This window comes from Alosa pseudoharengus, unplaced genomic scaffold, assembly GCF_046254945.1.
Source record: "Alosa pseudoharengus isolate Yale_2024_CS ecotype anadromous, Long Island Sound unplaced genomic scaffold, YU_APseudo_1.1 YU_APseudo_1.1_scf_18, whole genome shotgun sequence".
Lineage (NCBI taxonomy): Eukaryota > Metazoa > Chordata > Actinopteri > Clupeiformes > Clupeidae > Alosa > Alosa pseudoharengus.
In genome coordinates this window covers 21,675,726-21,695,637 of record NW_027468650.1, presented here as the reverse complement: position 1 = coordinate 21,695,637, position 19,912 = coordinate 21,675,726, and the positions used below count along the sequence as shown (strand labels likewise).

General features: G+C 40.7%; 1 protein-coding gene across 2 annotated transcripts in view; it reads left to right on the top strand.

Annotated features, from left to right (window-relative positions):
• The first annotated feature begins 641 nt into the window (after positions 1–641).
• scn5lab (sodium channel, voltage gated, type V-like, alpha b) overlaps positions 642–19,912 on the top strand; it is a 110,682-nt gene continuing 91,411 nt past the window's right edge. For both annotated transcript variants that reach the window (XM_076290514.1, XM_076290513.1), the window contains exons 1-2: positions 642–1,157; positions 18,527–18,834. In XM_076290514.1, the coding sequence (XP_076146629.1) occupies positions 18,568–18,834 (267 nt within the window). In that variant the 5' untranslated portion in view covers positions 642–1,157; positions 18,527–18,567. The remainder of the gene's footprint in view (positions 1,158–18,526; positions 18,835–19,912) is intronic.

Below are 19,912 nucleotides of genomic sequence, written 5' to 3'. Positions count from 1 at the left end.
GCCTATCATGGACTATTTTCTCTTTATGTTAAAAGTTCAGTGACACCAGTGTGTTCAGAAGAGTTGTTGGCAAATGCTGGCTTTTCTCAAAAATATAGCCTCTAATTTGTTACACATTAGTCGACCTAAGTTTCATTCATAATAGGCTATTATTTTAATGAGTAGGCTATTAAATGGAATGCTTTTATACAATAAAATACTGCCACTCGATGCAATGTCAAAGGCATTCAATGTATAGGCCAGTTATAGGCTAGCTTTAAATAGTTCTGTCTGACTGGTCATGAAAAGTCCAGAACATAAGGATTATGCTGTTCAATAATACCAGTGGAAATCTATCCTTACAATTTTAGATATTTGAGGTATTGAATTTTTTACAGCCTTTTGGATTCAGTGGCATCAGTATTTTTCAGCTTAATAGATAGCCCCCCCCCCCCCTTCTTCTTAATAGATAGCACCCCCCCATCGGCAGTGAGCACTATTACGAAGGGTGCATTAAAACACAAAGTTTAGCTCTTAAGAATTGCCAAAGAAAGACGAGTTTAATGCACAGTGCTCGTTGTGACAACCGGGAGTAGGCGTTACCTAGGAACATCTGACTTCCTCACTTGGTGGCTCAAGGGCAATCAAACGGTTAGGATGCGTTTTCGGAGAGGGCTGGCAGGAGACAGACCAACGCTGTGGGTCCCCTTACAACCGCTGCCGAAGTAGGCGCTTTTGTTGAGTTGCTCTTTGGAATAAACAAAGCGCGAAAGACACCGGGCGAGTGTTTCTTTAGGAAAAAGCATTCTCTCTCGACGACATGCAGAAGTTCAAATGGAGTATTTAATTTGGAAATTGCATTGAGAATCAATGGGGCAATTCACTGGAAGATAGCTTTGAAGCGTTTAATATTCCAAGTAAAGAGGATTTAACAAGAATCGAAAGCCTTGGACTGATTCTCGACAGGATGCTCTTTTAACTAAAGAAGAAGAAAAAAATCTGAAGCTTGTCAAGCACCTTTCTCGAAGATAATAAGCTTTGAATAATACGGTGTTTTGGGAAGAGAGTTGGACATGGCCTGACTTGTTTCTAACCAACGGTGGAAATGTATGAAATAAACGGAAATTTAAGAATCCTCCTGAAAGGAATGCTGTAGCCAACATAAAGAAGTTTCACACGTAAGTAGTTTCACATCTTATAGGCTACTTATTCCAAAACGTATCTGGAACATTCTTTAAAACACGGGAAAGATCAGTGTTTTGGTCAACATAGCCTAATGGAAGCACTCAATGATAAAATGTAGCCTAAATTCATGTTTCATAGGCTATTCATATTTTAGATTCTCTTTCATACTCAGAGGACCTAGGCTACACGCACAATCTTTGCACCCCGGTTGTTGTGATATTGTCTGGACTTCACTTTCTGGGAAGTTAGAATCTGAACTCAGCCCAGAGAACTTGTAAATGTAATAACTGCTACATGGCATTGTAGCCTAACATTTAAAGTTTTCTGTACATTTAAATATGACCAGTATTTTTTTTTTCCAAGTCAGTTGCGCATGTAGCCTAGGCTAGAGTACGCGAACCCTGGGCCAATGGATGTCACAAATGGACGAATGTCACCTTAAAGCGGAATTAAAATGTGGGCACAGATAGCCTAAATTCAAGTCATCTTAGTATGCTAGGCTACTAAATTTCTTCAAAATATGTCATAATGTAAATCCAGCATACAAGCAAGTGTGGCGCACCATTAAGGTGAGGGATTCTGCTAAAAACATAACACATACACACACACACACACACACACAAGTACAGAGACCATCACCTCCCAATTGTCTCTTTAAATACTATCATAGGCTACTTCAGAAGTTCCTGTTGCGTGGTCGTTGAGGTGTCTTCATCATAGCTGATCTAAGGACACATTTTAGGGCACACGTAGGTAGATGCGTTATGTTCCTGTTAGAACGTCGTTTGTATAGTTGTTGAATAGGCAACTCTATGTTGTTTTTGGCGTTGCCTACCAGCCAGTCATTCCTCACAGTATCTGACCTTTAAAACGAAGTAGTGGGTGTGTAGACGCATCAGCTGTCAGGTCTCCGAAACGGTACATTTCATAAGGTGGTGTAGACTGCTACACTCTTGTCCAGGGTCCTGAAAGTCAAGATAGGCCCGTTATTCACTTCACATCACTTAACGGATTGTTATGGCCTCATCATGCAAGCCTACTTTATTTCATCTTTAAAATGTGACTTATCATGAAGTCCTATAAAAATACACATTGTAACTAAATGCATCACATTTAAATCAGTTTTAGTTTGATGTAGCCTACTCTGCTGTTCAAAAACTGGTATCTGGATTGAAAAACAATCTGATGTTGTATTCCAAAGTGTAAAATGTTATGATAGCCTACTTATTATTATTATTTTTATTATTCATATTATTTACTTTAAGGCTATCAGTGTGTCAGTAGACAGCTGTATCTTTAAAAAATCAACATTACCAATGGCTTTATAAACTTTATGTACGTATTATAGTATTACCAATATTGCCAGTGATGCCTGATGAATCTGTTGGTGCTGTCTGAGTGCAAAACAGGGAAAGAAACAGCCAACTACCTATAAGTGGGGACTTCATCTTGTTATCAGGGGGTTATATAAAGGACTTTGGCACACACACGCATATTATGGGCTGAGGCGTAATGCACGACCTCTTGTCTTCAAATGAAACCATCAAAACATCCCCTGGTGACAAGTCACTGGCAAGGGCTGTAAAAATGCCTCTACCTCTTCAGTGAGTGTATGACGTATTTGTATGTGTGCGGCGTGTTGTAAATTTTGTATTATGACAATATTTCCTCCTCCTTCCATCATGTTTGTAAAGAAATACTGTTCTCAAGAAGACCTTTAGGAAATAAGAAAACATTTGGAGATGTCAAATAATATCCGGCAAGCATTATCAATTGCATCTGTCAATTGCATGACTCATCAGGGTCAGAAATGGAGGTTCAGTTCAGGCTGCTTTTTCTTCATGACACTACCAATTAAAATGGATGTATTGCATTGTGTGAACGAAACAACAACAACAACAACAAAAACGAGTTCAACAACAACGTCTCAATAGAAATATATTACCATTTACCAGACATTTAGGGAAAATGTTGGGATCTAAAAACTGCTACAATTGGTAGCAGTATGTTTGTTATATTGTTGTTAATGTGGGTTTATCAATGTTTTTAACAGTTCACAACATGTATTAGTCACGGCAGATTGCTTGGCTGCAAGATGTCGACATTGTTAGCACCACCTGTATGCATGTCTCAGGGGTTGTTGTCTCAGATGGGCACCAGCTCAGCCGTCTCTATTGTGCTTTATTTATTTATTTTTTACAAATATTGTAATTTTCACCAAAATTATACACTCTGATATATACAAGGTGCTTAGGATCTCACAAGATTTTCTGTGATTTATACAACTTTATAAAACATGATCCTGAGATGCCCTGTATTAAACATGATAGTATATTGTTGGAAAACTAACAAACAAATTATTCATATTTTCTGTTGTGTTATGTTCTGTTCAGGCCGCCCATGCATTTTGGCTTTATAATATTACCAAAATCAGCTATTTGAGCTGTGAACAGTTTGCCCTCATAGTCTGACTATATGATGGACTGTTATCAGCTGTTCAGAGGTCAAGAGGGTTATGCAAACTGTCAACAGGCTCTCTCTCTTCCTTAACTTCAGCGGCTGCTTACATGTTCCGTGTGTAATGGTTTCGGGGAGGCCAAAGGTCACTTTGGTATTACATTGATTTGCTTTGTAACATTCAAGGATGTCTTCTTAATGTTGTTCCTTTTTTCTTTGTATGTCAACTGCACCCTCTTGCATCGTTTTGTTTTTCTAGGACAGAGAGAAAAAAGCGCTGTAATGAGTGACGATTGCTAACAATACATATTTCAGTCGATTAGTCGCTGTGTTTTGTAGATTTCACCTCTTTCTTTGCTTTCATTGTGCAGCTGAGGGTATTTGTGTCATTTACAGAACATTATGGCTCCTAATTGAAGTTGTAAACAATGGCATTCCAAATGGTGGCACCACCTGACTTGTGGCTGTGCCATATTGACCCCTGGGCCTCATGGGACCCCAATAAATGATCTCTTCAAGACACACAGTTCGGCGTGGTGAAGATCATGTCACCTCAGCCCAAGAGGGAGTGTTGTGACATATGTCTCTTGAGACATTGAACATGACAAATGAAGGGTGACCTTCATACCCATCTCCTTAGCCCCAGATGACCTCTTATGTCAGAGGAACCCCATCCCCCAAGTCTAACTTTAGGTGTAGTAGCTGTTTGGATCCACACAGTCAGAAGAGCTAAGTGCAGACATTAGCGAGCGACCATGCATTAATCTCAACTTTGAATGGTGTCCCTTGGGAATGTGGACACTAGTGTCAGGCGTCCACACCGGGCTTTATTGATCACACAGGCCTTAGCGATGCGCCCCTTGGTGCAGACAGTGTTTATAGTAGATAAAAAGAAGAATGGATCACGTGAAGTACATTAGCGTGGCACATTTAGAAAATGACAGTTATGAAAGTTAACAGAGCAAATTATGTTAACCATGATTATTGAAAGCAGTGGTTTGAGAAAATAAGCATTCCTCATTTGTCTAATTAGATAATACTTTTTAGAGGGTGTGGTGATGTTTTGGAAATAAAAATGTAACAGGCTGTGAACTGTGAAGGGAATGCTGATTAAGTGAGTCATGGGAGGCTACGACTAAATGCTTGTCTTCCGTAGCAGCCACAGCAACCAATGGTTTTTGCAGCTGTTTGGAATGCAAAGGTTTTGGGTTTGCGCCAGACTTCACTGGCATCAACATTCACTTTCAGTGGTTGAATTTTAGATTTGCAAGCTTGCCTTTGATCAATCTACAGCATGCTTATTCAGGTGTGATGTTGATGCTCGTATTATACAACCTTGGCCCAGCTATATGGCCAGGTCGCAGTCAGATCAAGAAATGGATGGATGGCTGAATGGATTGAATAATTGGTTCACAGATCAATGCAGCAAGAAAAAAATTGATAAATAAGGAGAGAAAATTGACAGAGATGGAAGTAGAATGAGAGAGAAGTAATAAAAAAGGTAAGGTATCCTTACAATCAGCGATGTGTGAATTTATAATCTTGTTTGTCTATAACACAGCAGAAAACTCAATGATGATGAAGGGTTTGAAACAAAAACATGTTGCAGTGTAGACAAAAGTGCACATGTATTATTATGACAGTTTAGTCACTTCTGCAAACATGTCATCAACACAAACTCTTGCAGCCAATGTCATGATCATTTCTGTAATGTGTATTTCTGACCTTACAATACGATCACAGCAATTCACACTTTCAAAGAAATATGCAGTGTCTTGATGCCACAACAGTAATGATCTTACTTAGTCTTGAAGCCACGATTCCAGATGATCCATAGTTTGGCATGCCATTGAATTTGTCCTTTTGAGTTTGACAGAATATTGATCTGAAATGTGGCAATCACGAAAATCACAATACATTAAAACAGACCTTACAGTTATAATCTTAAGCCTTTCCATAATGAAAAATCTGTAAGGAATTTGGAAGTCTGACCTGCTTATTTGCATTTATATTTCAATCCTGTACAGCAGTTCTCAGAGTTGGGATATCAGTGGAGTTCTGATCACTCTGATCATTTACAGTAAAACTTTATTCTAGTTTTGTGTCTGTCACCATTAAAAGGAGCCAAATCTGGACTTGCAATAAGTGCCTTTACATGTTTTGAGAGAATTGCACAACAACCACTAGTCCTATACTTAGCATTAGCACCGATAGCATCGATCTGGACAACACGCCTATTGTAGAGACACTACTACAACTATTTGTGGCTTGTTCAGATGTATTATGAATTGCAAACATATTGATCCTGGCAGCTTTAGTGCTTCTAGTTGGCTAAGGTTCAGATTGTGAAAATGTAGATAGAGCACTTGTAGCACAGCTTCTGCTGTTCAAGTTTGGCCTGTCTTTGATTTATCTTTAACCATATAAGGCCTGAAGTTTGCATGTAACATCTGCCTGTTTAAGAAATAGATTACTAGTGTTGCACCTTAATGAGATTTTTCAAACGTTGCTTCCTTGTGCTGTTTATGTATAGCTACTATTTCAATAATATAGTAATAACAAAACAAAAAAACTAGTGTTGCTATTATAAGGGTTCACTTAAGATAAAGTAACACCCACCAAAGTTTGGTCAGCACATGTGAAGACTCGAAGCGGCAAACCGAGTAGACAGCCGTGTGGACAGTGTGATGAAAAACAAAAAGCAGTGTGTGGCCTCTCTGCAACTGAGAAATCAAATCATCTCCCCAGGTTTGTGAGGCCTATGAGTTTTACTGAAGAGGCATGCTGTCCTTTTTCAAGGGAACCAAAAGTGACATTGTGTTGAGGAGAAAGCTCAAACAAGATTAATCTAAGTGGGTCGCGAGAGCACAGAGCATTCCTTCAGCCATAAAAGGGATGGAAATGGAGCAAATCAATGTAAAAACTATTAAAATGATCAAGATTGTGTCATTTGGGACTAAAACATAGAAAAACAGGATTGATGGCCAGCTTTTTTCTCCCCTCATTTGTGAGGACCTCCTCTTTAGAGTCATAGCATGTGCAACATATGGCTCATTGTGTGTGTGGGGGGACAGGAATGTTGAAATACAGCAAATGCTTTTAGGCGCTTTGTGCGAATGACGGAAAGCAGAGCTGTTTGAGATGGACATTTGTTTCGGGGGGGGGGGCTCCTGTTCGCCTGGGGATGTCAGGGGAACAACTGCTGTTGTTGCCTGAGATAGTGCCTCAAGGATATCAAAGACCAATGAGAAAAGAAACTAAAAAAAATAAAAATAACTCCCTCCTTGTCATGTACATGGTGAGGTGTCATTGACAGGTCGGCTTTTAAGTGACTGGCTTTTTCCGTGTTAGCTCTGAATGTGGCCAGTGTGTTTTTCTTCTCACCTTCTTTATTTGAGATAAGATTTGATAAATGAAAAGGCAGCTCTGTACACTTGGACTAGGGTGTCTATAAATATGTGGTGTCTGTATGTATGTGCTACGGTGTCTGAAAGACTGACTGGAATATTTTCTGATGTGACCTGCCAATGACACAACACTAGATTAACAGTATAGGGAATATTCAAACGCATCTCTTTCTTTCTCTCTCTCTCTCTCACACACACACATACACACACACAAACACACACACACACACACACACAAAGTCTCTCTCTCTCTCTCTTTTCTCACACTCACACGCACACACAGACTCTCTCTCTCTCTCGCACACACACACACACACACACACACAGACTCTCTCTCTATCTCACTCTCTCTCTCTCACACACACACTCTTTGTCTATCTTCCTTTTAGTCTCATGCTCCCTGTATACCTTTCTTCCCTTCTTTCCTTGCTTTTATGTCTCATTCTCTCCATATTTTCTCTCTGATTTTGCTAACTTTGGTCCATGTTCACGTTTATTTTTACAACCATGGTTGAGCTGTCTAATTGGAGAGGATTAATTTATGATTATTCGTTTTAAAATGTGGTCAGCCATGCATCAGCTCAACAAGTAGTTCTGTCATAAAATCATCCCTTTAAAGATCAGCCTAATTTAAATATATATATTATTAATTATATATCCTTATTATATTCCCCTTCACTATAGCCAAGTCTACAAAGCAACAAGTGTTGCTTTCTTGTGTCTTAATATAATTTCTATTTTCTCCAAATTCACTTGTGCTGTTTGGACTTTGCTCCCTCTCCCATTCACAGGACCCACAGCCTCCCTAAAGCAAAGGAGGCGTTGTTGTGATGAGTACTCTTTTGATGCTCCTTTAGCAGTGAGCTGAAGGGGCTTCCGAGTGTCTCTGCCATTGTGTTGTGCTGCTCTCCACAGCAGCACACGCCAGTGCTGCCAGCAGACGATGGAATGACCGTTTCCTCCGTTTTTTGGCCAGCAAAAATGCGTACGAAATGAAATTCGTCCTTGTCCCGACTCGAGGAAAGGCAAAGAAAACAGTCCACAAACTGTCTGAGCTCTTTAAAATGAAATTAAAATGAGCAGTGGTATTGTGGAGGCTTAATGAACAGTGGGGAGGGGGCGGGAGAGTTGTGCATGATGGGGGCTTAAAGGAGAGCACTCTCGAAAATTACTGAGCCCTAGGTTCCTGTGAGGAGGAGTAAATAGCATAAAAATGGGCCTGCTTCATCCCCTCCACTCTCCATCTCATTCTCCTCTCTCATCATTTAAGCACAGTGTCTGTTCCTTTGTCATGCCGCTGGGGAAGCTCTTAGCGAACCCCGCGCCTCGAGCCTCATGTCTGGAGCCTCAGACCTGTGGCAGGGGCTTCAGCCATGTCCCATGCTGTTGGAGATTCCTCATTAGAGATGCACCAAAAAAAAAAAATAAAGTCATGCAAACAGCCATCTGGGCGCAGGGTGGAGGTGACAGATTTGGAATGATAGCCATTAGCAATTCACAATTGACAACCTAACTCAATGTATCACCAGGCTGGCAAGGTTTCTGTGTGAGCGAAGCATGGCTCATTTGAAATGTATAGCCAGCAGGGAAGGCAAATACAAAATGTATGGACACCAAGGAGGGAGATTTAAATGGTGGATGCTGCCCATATGGGCGTATTCATTTAAATGGTAATTCTGTTCAGTTTGGTGTTGATTTTCTGCCGCAATTAACATATTTGCACCTGGTTGGTTTTTGTCCATATTAACCAGTCCAAACCTGGTAGACACATACCAAGGCTTTGGTGCCTTGTGCAATGGCTAGGACAGCACACCACCAAAAGGCAGGCAAGGAGTACCTGTACTGACAGCTCACATGTTAGAGCCGGGTGAGCCGGGGTAGTATTTTAGTACACACTGCGTGATCTTTGTTTGTGTTTGTCTTGGGCGCAGAGCCCCCCACGATGGGGGCTTTCTAATAATATCGGCAGTTTGCTTCGTACACTGTAGGGGTCTGTGGGTGCCATGTGGGTGGCGCTCCGCCAGGCTTAGGTCAGGCATTGTGTGAGAGTGGCTGAAACGGCCCCCTTTCCAAAGGTGGGGCGCAGCCAGAGCCTCCAGGGCAGCTAATCTTCTGACAGGGGTGGCCGTCACTGCCCTACTTTGAAAGTGACAGCTGAGCGACGGGGGCCACTGACACAGCCCAGAAAGAACTCGAATCATGTGCTGAGAGGTCAGGCCCGCAGAGCCCGCCGAACTCAAGGATCGCCCCGGTGAACAGACGGGACGTGGCACCCTGCAAAAGAATTGTTTCAGCATAAATCAAGACCCATCATTGACTTATTTTTTTAAGTCAGAGGACCACCTGAGGTTGAACTCACCAGTGAGAAGCTCCAGCCAGTGTTTTTCATGAACAGGAGCAGAACACAGACAGTCAAACAAAACATGACTTCCAGCAGCATAAGCACACAGTCAGGTACAAGGACGATAACACATACGTCAAACATCTCCTGTTCTGCCCATTATTGTACCAGATATTGCAATATTAGGAATCTGTTAGCTTTGTCTGTGTGTCTGAAACATAGATATCCCAGGCGTGCTGCCAGGTTGCTAATGGCATGTTACATCCACATCCGGCTCCATGGTGATCAGTCTACTTCCCAGCATCAGCGCCACTGTGTTGCAATCCTAATCAGCATATTAATCACTAATTGCTTTCCTGAGCATGCAGAGCACTCTTTACTGAGAAGGTGGGGGGACTGTGAGTGGATGATTGACACAGGGTTCAGCTGGCTGGGTGTAATCACAGAACAGAGAGCGGTGAAGCACTCTCCATCTCCCTCTCAGTCGCCTGGTTAGTGGCGAGCTAGCCAGAGAACATGAGCGGTCTAGTAGTCCCCCATTGAAATCAATAGAAGGACTTTCATGGCTCCGAACAGTCATGCCCATCAAATATGGCTTAGTCATTTTTAATAACAAGTTTGGGCGAAAATGACTGAAGCACTGTCGTTTTGTGCCGCACTGGCTGAGCCGATATTAACAGGCTCAAATGTCTCTGTCGTCAGTCTTGCTGTGGGGGTGCGGAGATGAAATATGAGTTGAAGTCTGTATTTATGTTCTGCCTCCGTGTCATGACCGCATGGAAGGTAGATGATTCATGCATTCATTTGGTCAGATTGTGACAAAGTGGGAAATCCACCACATCAATTGTGTGGCACATCCTGAGGGTTGGATTACAGAACTATTTGGAAGATATAGCTGATTCCAGAACTGTTGCAACACTGTTTCGCTGCAAACGTAGTGTTTTTATATATCAATGGCTGCTTCTGACATTTTCTCTATTTTCTCACAATTTATTCTTGAAAAATCAATTGTCTTGGCACTTGTCAAAGTGCATCAGTAAATACGTTTGTTAAAATTATGTGCAATTTAGGAAAATATATTTTTAAATATGCACTGAAATCATTCATCTGACAAACAACAATACATTTCCAAATTAATCTCATCTTATAACAATATGTGTGTGTGTGTCTGTGTGTCAAATTGCTTTCAGTTTTGAAGAGCACACTTCCTAGGCTCAGCAGTAGAATTAGTGGAAGAGCTCTTTTGGCTAAAAGAGGGTGGTTTGCCATGTGTGAAAGTAAAGCTTCTGCCTTGTTTGCCCTGCCTTCTGTTACGAGGTCAGTTTGCAGTTGACTTGTCACATCCCTCCTCCTGGCATGTGTGTCGCTTTGAGTTACTGCAGAATTTCCCGTTAATATGGAAAGGGTTAGCTGAAACCTGGCCAAAAATAAAAACCCAACACCATTCTGGATCTGGCTCATATCTGCAACTAAGGAGAATTGTCAAACCAGAATATGCCAAGCTGTTGCATTTTTTTCCTGAATCAGAATGCTTCTTCGTTTAGTTGTTAATGCGATTAGTTTTTAATGAGATAAGCTTGTATGTATTGAATGTAATGTGGATACATGAATATTTAACTATTTGCACTATATTGAATATATAAATTAAAAAGATAAAATGATTGATAATCTAGAGGCAGTGAAGTGAGACCGTTAGGAAAGCCCTGGTGAAATAAACAATCAAGACAAAGGGAAACAACCTCCCCTTCCCCCAAAAGACTAATGTACACTAGACATCAGTACAGATTTCAATCAGACAGCAACAGTGCTCTTCAAGATGGATATGTCTGATTGAGGACGAGACATTTTGTCATCGGCAGGCTACTATTTAGCACTGAATCATTTAGGTCTTAATAACTTTCCTTCTCTCCTTCCCCTCGCCCCGTCCACAGCACTGTGTTTGTCATGTTTGGCCTCTTCTGTCCTCAAGATGCCCACTTGTCGTGCTGATTGCACAGGGTTCAGTCGGAGTACAGTTGTGGCCATGCATAATCCATCATGGCTGAACAAGGAGGGAGCGCAGTCACCCGTGGCATTATTCATGACGGTCACTTATTAATTAAGATTGTGCGAAGGGTTAGGCCTGGAGAAATGGAAGCTTGGTTGGTCCTCAGAGAGAGAGAGAGAGAGAAAACAAGGAAGACAAAGTAAAAATGAAAGAAGAAGAGGGAAAAAAAAGATGATGAAAGACAGCAAGAGAGATGGTGAGATAAAGATACAAGGTGCGAGAGAGAGAGAGATTAAAGATGGTCTGTAATCCTGTTGGGATTGACTGTCTCAATAAAACATTGGTGATAATAAAGTACTCATCAATTAAGATGCCATGATTGATTGAGCATGATCCACTTTTTCTTATGTCACCGTGATGACTCAATCAATTTGGCAATGCCTATTTGCTGATGACAAAATTGAGGAGGGGCTTAAGGTTTTGTAAAGAACGGTCAGTGCACCACTCATTTGATTACTAAACTGGTGATTCATGGAAAATGAATGAGAATGAATGGTGGGATATTGCCATGTGATCCTGAAATTGCAATCCCACTGATCAGAGTGGAACTGATATAAAAAAGGCTGTCATTTAGTCTAAATAACTAATAAAAAGAGAAACTATACCATTCAGGTTCAAATCTGGCATATATGCATTTTTTGAATATTTGTATATATTTGGAAATATAATGTTCTATTGTTAATTACATTCTTAAACAAATTTCAGAATTTAGTGTTAAAATTACAAATAAGATTTAGACATGTAGTTACTTGTGTGGCTCACTAGTAAAACCAAAGAAGAGATGTATGTGTACTGCAAAACACCACACCAGCAACTGGCAGAAAAATCTAATTAACAGCAACAGATGTTTTGCTTTCATGTTCGGTGCAAGATCTGGTACTTCTAACCTATTTCAAACATCTTTGGCTTCTTATTTAATGATGTTCTCTCGCGTTATCACCTCTACATAGACACCCCTTTCCAAATGAAACCTGCCATACTGATGGTCACTGGGAGGAATTAAAATAACTTCCCAGATTCAATGGGGGCTGCCACTCTCTCAGCTGAAATGGTTATGCGCTTATACCATGTATGGATACTTTATTGCTGATTTCCCAAAGGGATACCCAGGTCAATTGCATTCAGTGGAAGCTGAGGAGGGCAGTGAGGTTGACCCATGCAACACTGCCTCATAGGTGCCTGATTTAATGGCGATCCTGTGGGTGACATGCTCGGCTCCTTGGTCTCTCTCCTATGGTTTTAACCTTGTGGGAGATTACCTTAACAGCAATGCTGTAGACATGGGATTAATGTAAATGAAAACAGACTGAGGGACTGCCAACCAAGGGTGTGATTCATATCTCAATGCTAATTCTCAGCTGTAATGGTGGACAATATGATAAGGCAAGGCGGCTTTTTATTTTTCAACACACATGGAAGGGAAGAATGCCGCGGTCAGAATGCATTTTGCAATAGCAAGTGGTTTCAGGGAGAAATTAATGCACTGTTATTATTTTATTTGTTTTATTTTGTAACAAAGATTTAAAAGACACGACATGATGGTACTTTCCTATTCATTTTTGAAGGTTCCATATAATTCAGGATAGCAGGATAGCAGGAGGTGTCTCATGGACCTGTAACACATGTTGTGATCTCAACAAGCTTGTCATTTCCAGGGCTGCTAATTTTGGATGGTTTGAAAGACAAGTAAATCTCCTGCCATGGATGGTAGATAGCTAGGTTACATTGACAGTCAACTGAATTTCTCATCTTTTAAACCAGAGTGTTACTTACATTTTACTGTGCGGCAGTATTGTTCATTTATGAGCGGAGCACACCTTCTCTCATTACATTTACACCAGTAAAGCGACCTTGTGAAGCACAGCATTTCATTCATGGTCTGAGGGAGAGGTGCCCGAGGGCTTTTTACTGTGAGAGGCCCTTTTTGAAACGGAATTACCTGCCGTTACACAGGTCTCGGTGCAAGACCACGGGGTGATTTCACTTGCGGCTCTGGCACGCCGTAGGTGCCCCTGATGACATTTGACTCTGTCTCTGCAACTCCTCAGTGTCAAGTGTGCTTGCGATAAATACTGTACGATCCCCTCTCTCCGCTTGCGCAGCCACTGCCGCTCAGTGCCAGCATGCCATTCACCGACATGCAGGCGGTCCTGCCAAGCATGCGAAGCCAAAGGTTGAGGACTCGGCAGGCACAGTCTCCAGACTCCTTTTTTTGTTTTCTTCTTTTTCTTTTTAGCCCAGTTGCTTTTCTTGTCTTGTGTCGTGTTATGTCTCTGTTGTGGAGTGTGTGGGAAGTGTAAAGGCCACTGTTTTGATACGCCGTCTCCTGTCTCAGCCCAGAACAGCAGCCCGGCGATTAGAGTACAGGGCAGTGGCTTTCACTGACAAGCCGCTCGGCTTCTTATAGACATCAGGAGCGCCGGGCCCCCGCAAGCGAAACAAAGGCATCCTGAAGTGACCCACCACACAGCCCCCCACCCCCACACACCACCACCCAAACACGGAACCACATCTCAGCCTCCACCCTTTTGTCCTGCTTCGCTCCCGGACGCCTGCTCTCAGGGACTGAAAGAAAGAAAAGGGCCTTTGACATGAATACCAGGCCCATTTCACATGTTGTATAGCCCTGATGACCTATATACGGTGGGCACTTGAAGGAATGGACTGAACTATTTTGGGAAGGAGTTTTATTTACCGAAAACTGGCCCTATAAGTCAGCCTGTGAGAGTAGATCAGACATTTTATCGTCCTAAGCCAGCCTGTAACAGTATGCCAATGTTTGGATTTCAAATGCATAACATAAACTGTACATAGAGTGAAATGTTGCAGGCCAATTCATACATTCTGTCCAGTGAACCATAACTTCAACTTAAGTGACAAAGTATTACATATGCCAGGTTCGATGTATGGCGTTATAATAGTAGACAGATGCACAAATAGGATAGACCATGAAACGTCAAACAGATGCACAATTCTGTAGAGAGATGTTTGACTCAGTTGGCACTGTGATCTAAAAACGGACTTTGCATTGGGCTTCCTGCTGGTAGAGGTCATTACATTGGGTTGAACTGACCATGACTATGTTCTCAGGCTGACATGATATGACTCACACACAAGGTGTCATTCTGAGGTGTCTATGTGAATATCATAGGAGTCTGAGTAGATAAGAACTTCTGGCTGTGTGATATCTGTCCCGAAGCATCTATAGCCAAGGAACACTGGCACAGCTGATTACATACAATCATTTTATACCACAGTGGTGTTTTCTATTAACATTTCGCCTCCACATGAATTTATTTTAACAATCCTATTGTGTAGTAATGTTAAATGCATTTTGACCCTAGGCTTATTAGTTACAAGTGTTTCTCTGATACATTTTCAGCTGACTTCATTGCACTCAAAATATGCACATCTCACTAACCCCCTCAACAAATCTTGTAAAATATGCACAGACTGAAAACACTGTGTGATTTGGATCACAAGGGAGAAAGGAGAGAAATATAATAAAAGTGAAGAGGGCACTGTGACTGTTTTGAGCCGTGAAGATGCTAAAATCAGTGGACATGAAAGCTTGGGGTTTCTCTGAAAGGGAGAGTCTAGCGGTGGAAATTCTGCTGGAAGGAGAAAAACAATTCAAGCATGTTCTGTCTTTTTTTGTTCGGTTCAGCTGGACACAATGTTGGCTACATTGGCTCCAGCCTTTCTGAATAGCTGAAATGGTATGGAAATGAAAAGGCAGATTATGCAGAGTGTCAGGCCCAGGAGAAGCCACTGGGTCTCACACAGACACATTTAACCCATTTTCAGAGTAGGGGACACTTCTCTACTATGGCAGACATAAGACAGGAGAGACCATAAGGAGTCAGCTAATGTTGTCTTGTTATTTTTCAGAGCACAATGCAGACTTACTTGACTCGGTTTTCAAGTGCTGTGTGCACTGCCACCCAAATCTAATGTCAGTTTTGAAATTCAAGTAGCCCTTTTCCTTGATGTGTGTATTTTTTTACACATTTAAAATAATTGATGTTACCACCATCACAGGGTTTATGTGTTTACAGTTGTATACAATGTTGACAGCTTACCACACAAACCTCCAAAAATAAAACTCCAATGTTTTATTGTGAATGGAATTGAGTTGTGGTGCTTTATGTTACTTAGTGTAGGTTATTTACCATAAGATTCCATTACATACATGGAAGTAGTCACAACTAAGCAGTCAAAGCTACATCAAGCATATAGCAATTAGTGCCAGACCGATATGGGATTTTAAAAACCAATACCGATTTTGATATTTGAGGATTTCAAAAACCGATAAATGATAAATCAGCCGATATTCATTTTTTACAAACAAAATGTAAAAATGTACTCTAATATTTAGCATATTGAAAAGTTCTGATCAAGGTGGGACATTGTGTTTAAATATGCCTAACTATTTTAAATCCAAATGAAAGGGTCTTATACAATAAAATTATAAAATAATTATTATGAATAATAGTGTCAGTGTTGTTCTTATCTGTGATAAACACCATTGGCACAATAACTTTCTAGGTATTTACTTCATGCTTTATGATGTATTTTTGTGCTTTCTACACACAGTTAACAGCATTAAACAGTGCAATACTTTTTGTGATTGGAAAGAAAAATTGTAACAAGGGACGCCTATTTTTTCCATTTCATGCGAAAGGTTCTTAGTAGTTGATAGTCATAATTTGTGTTTCAAAAGGGAAGGTGGAGGCTACATGTATAAAGTAGCAGTAATAGAGTGACCACCAACCAGACCAGAAAAGGAGGACAAGTTGGCCAAAATGAAGACACTCCCCAATTTCTGCTTATAGGTCTATTCCAGTTGTGTAATGATAGCTAGCTGGTACGTAGCTGTGCAGTATGTATGTTGTGTAAACCTCCCTCTCAACGCCTTAGAGTCGTGCTATTAAGAGAGCTAGCAGCCTGGGCTTTTAGCTCGATTGGTAGCACACTTGACTTCCGAGTGGTAAAAACTAGCTAGTAAAAACGTCAACATTATCTTTACACACTATTAACAGCATTAAACAGTGTGATACTTATGACTTATGTTTTTATTTTGCTTCTCTTGCATGTTCCAAGTTCGAAGTTCAACCGTGTTTTAACTTTGACCGCATTGTGCTGTAAATCATAGCCCACAAAATAGAACACTCTATACCGTCGGTCCCTTATTTCCACCGTCTTGCGTGTATGTGTCACTTAATATCCATTTCAGCGGACCCCTAAAGAAACTCAACCACCCACACCATACAGTAGGTGTATCTAAATTAGCTATGTACCAAAAATGACATTTTACCATGACTCGAAGAGCTGTAAACAGTGTTGTAAGGCTGCGTGTACACAACTGCTTGGAGCTCCAGTGGAATTTTAATTTCATGACGAGAATTCACGGTCTTACCGTTCATGTGTTGAAATAGCGTAAATAGGCGACCCATCAGGCCAGCACTATAACTCCGAGCATGGTAAACAAAATCGGATATTTCAGGCAGTAATGCTCCCGTTAAGAACCAAACCAGATTTTGTTCAAATCTACACACCTATGGCTACTGAAAAATGTAAGGTTCATTTAGCAAATGTTATTTTGAAGTGTTAAAAAACATCGTTGTTTTAGAATTTCTGAACAAAAGTGGTGATAATTGGGGGTGTTACAATACCTAGGTCCGGACAGAGGGGCTTGAAATTCAGTCACCTTAGAAAAAACAATGGCATTAGCTAATGCTATCATCGTGGCTAACTAACTTAGCTACTGTCAGTATGGTCAGAAAATTTATGGAATGATAGTCGAAAGAGAAAATTATAGTGCTGTTGTTAGGTTTAAGTTTAAGTAAATGGGTTTATGTTGTTTAGTTTAAGTTTAAGTAAATGTGTTTATTTTTTACACAAACACTAACAATCAAGTTAGCCTCCACCACTCAACCAATGCTAACATTATTTTACTGATGGACGTAATGTTAAGATGGAAAGACAATAGGCCTACTGGAAATTTAGATGAAGGATCAGTATTTGACTGTCCTTTACTTCATTTTAAATTAATTATAAAGGCAGATACCAATTGATCGGTAAAAAGCTAATATCAGCCGATAATTTTATTTATTTTATTTAACCTTTATTTAACCAGGAAAAGTCCCATTGAGTTACAGTAACTCTTTTCCCAGGGAGTCCTGGTCATGACTGGCGGCAAAAAGTTACACAAAAAAAATATATACATAAAAGACAGGACAAAGGTTACATACTACACCACAATATATAATAATATTGGCAACACCGATTTATCGGTTGGGCTCTAATGGCATATCTCATGTATTATGGATGTGTCCATAAAGCATTCATATTCAGAGGAAGAGGTTTGCTTGCTGTTTACTGTTTACTGTTTGGCTTCAGCCAGCGTGAAACAATCATTAAGTGTGTTCTTGCTCAACACAGGTTGGTGTTCACTCGTAGACGTTACTTTGATACCGTGATACAGTCATCAGTGTAAGAAAGGGCTACTTTTGTCAGGCTGAACCATTAGAGGTCTCTTTTGATGGGCTCTCTCAGAAGTTGGAAAGCAGGTTTGTGTCTGTCATAGACACCCCATAATAAACACATGATTGGATGATAAATGAACACGTCTCATTCATTCAATTAACAGTCAGAGCAGATGGCCAGTCTGCTCATAGATGCTGGCTGTGCCTCTGTGCCATGTGTAGGCAGGGGAAGTGATTGCGGGCTCATTTCTGTTAAGCCACTGACACCCTCACTAACCAACAAACATGAGACAGACCAAAGAAGAGGTTAAATCGTTTCAATCCAGACACAACATAAGTCACCATAGATGGACTAAGTTGTACAACCCCAGCCAGCAAATGAACAGTATCATTGTGTTGAAAATGTCACTAGTATATTTTAATAAGTTTATTTAGTCAGACAATATTAATTTAGGTGTACAATATGCATGTCAAAATGTTTGATTTAATTTAGCTAGAATGTTTTTGAACCTTTTTAGTCTTCTGCTAGTTGAAATCTGTCTCGATTTCCTTGGATAATTTGTCAAGAAATGTAAACACATGTAACTTGACACTCATTTCCCTTACATGTTTGTCCCTTCAGCTGTGAAGTCAACCCAAGGATAGAAGACTCAGGATGAAAAGATGGCAGCCATGTTGTTACCACCAGGTCCTGACAGCTTGCACCGGTTCACTCGTGAATCCCTGGCAGGTATCGAGCAGCGGATTGCCGAGGAGGAGGCCAAGAATGCCAAGGACTACCAGGAGGACTTGGGAGACGTGGAGCTGCCCAAGGCCCGGGCTGACCTGGAGGCGGGCAAGCAGCTGCCTCGCATCTTCGGAGACATTCCGTCTGCACTGGTGGGCGTGCCTCTGGAGGATATCGACCCGTTCTACTTCAAGAACCAGAGAGTGAGTGGCACAAACTTTTTTGGTTGCCTGTCTCTTTCCCTCCAATTTTTCTTTAGAGATTACTGTGCTATGGTTATGTTTCTTTGTGTGTGGATGAAAATGAGGTAAATTTCTTTAAATATATTTATTTTGTGAATGGGAACAAAACAAAAGGATTTTTTGCAACTATTTGCTTCCAAGTGTTACATAAAACTCACTTGAGCAGTCCAACCACAAATGACAGTAATAGTTATGGCCATTTAAATAGTTGCAGCAAACTAATGCTAGAAAATTCAGAAATAAAATGAAGACATCGTCTAATAAGGGATTTGGTGTCAGGCCAGCAGTGTTGATTTATTTGTGCTGAATCAGTGGCCGGAGCAAATGAGAAATGATAGCTGATGAGACGGATGAGTCATAGACCTGGACAACTCTAATGCAGCCTTTGCTGTGCCCGCTGTTCTCTCTGCTTAGTCAAAGACTTGACCACATCATCTTTGAAATGTCTCCTAAATCTGCTCTTCCAAAAAAAATTGTAATAAGGCAGCCTTTTAAGAATCTGTGATGATGACCAATGAAAACTGCATTTGATGCAGCCACAGTAAGCAATCTGTGTGTTATGTGTGTGACACAATGATAGTTTGAAAATGGTGAAGAAGAAAATTGAGCATGTCTGCAGAGTACTAAAGTGGAAACCTTTACAGGACACGTTAAATTGCATTTTAATTTATGGGTGTGTTATGCATGCAACACCCACATTTTCGATCAGATACACCCAAATGAGGCATCAATCTTCCCTTGAAGGTGCTTAGGTCTATGCACATGTTATGACATTACCAAGTGAAATGTGTGTTAGTAATCTAAATAGCTTTACATGATGCCCTTCTTTGTTTCATGTAAGAACCTGTGGTGGGCATCTACAGTATCTAATAAGGACTCACAATGTTTTTCTTCCTATATCACACAAATATGCGTATGCAGAAGAAATGTCTCATGTCTTTTGGACAGGTCACTGCTTGTACATATTAAGCAAGCAGTATTCCATTATGGAGGCCGTTCTGCAGGCGACAGAGTAGCATGTTATTTACTGTTGTGATTG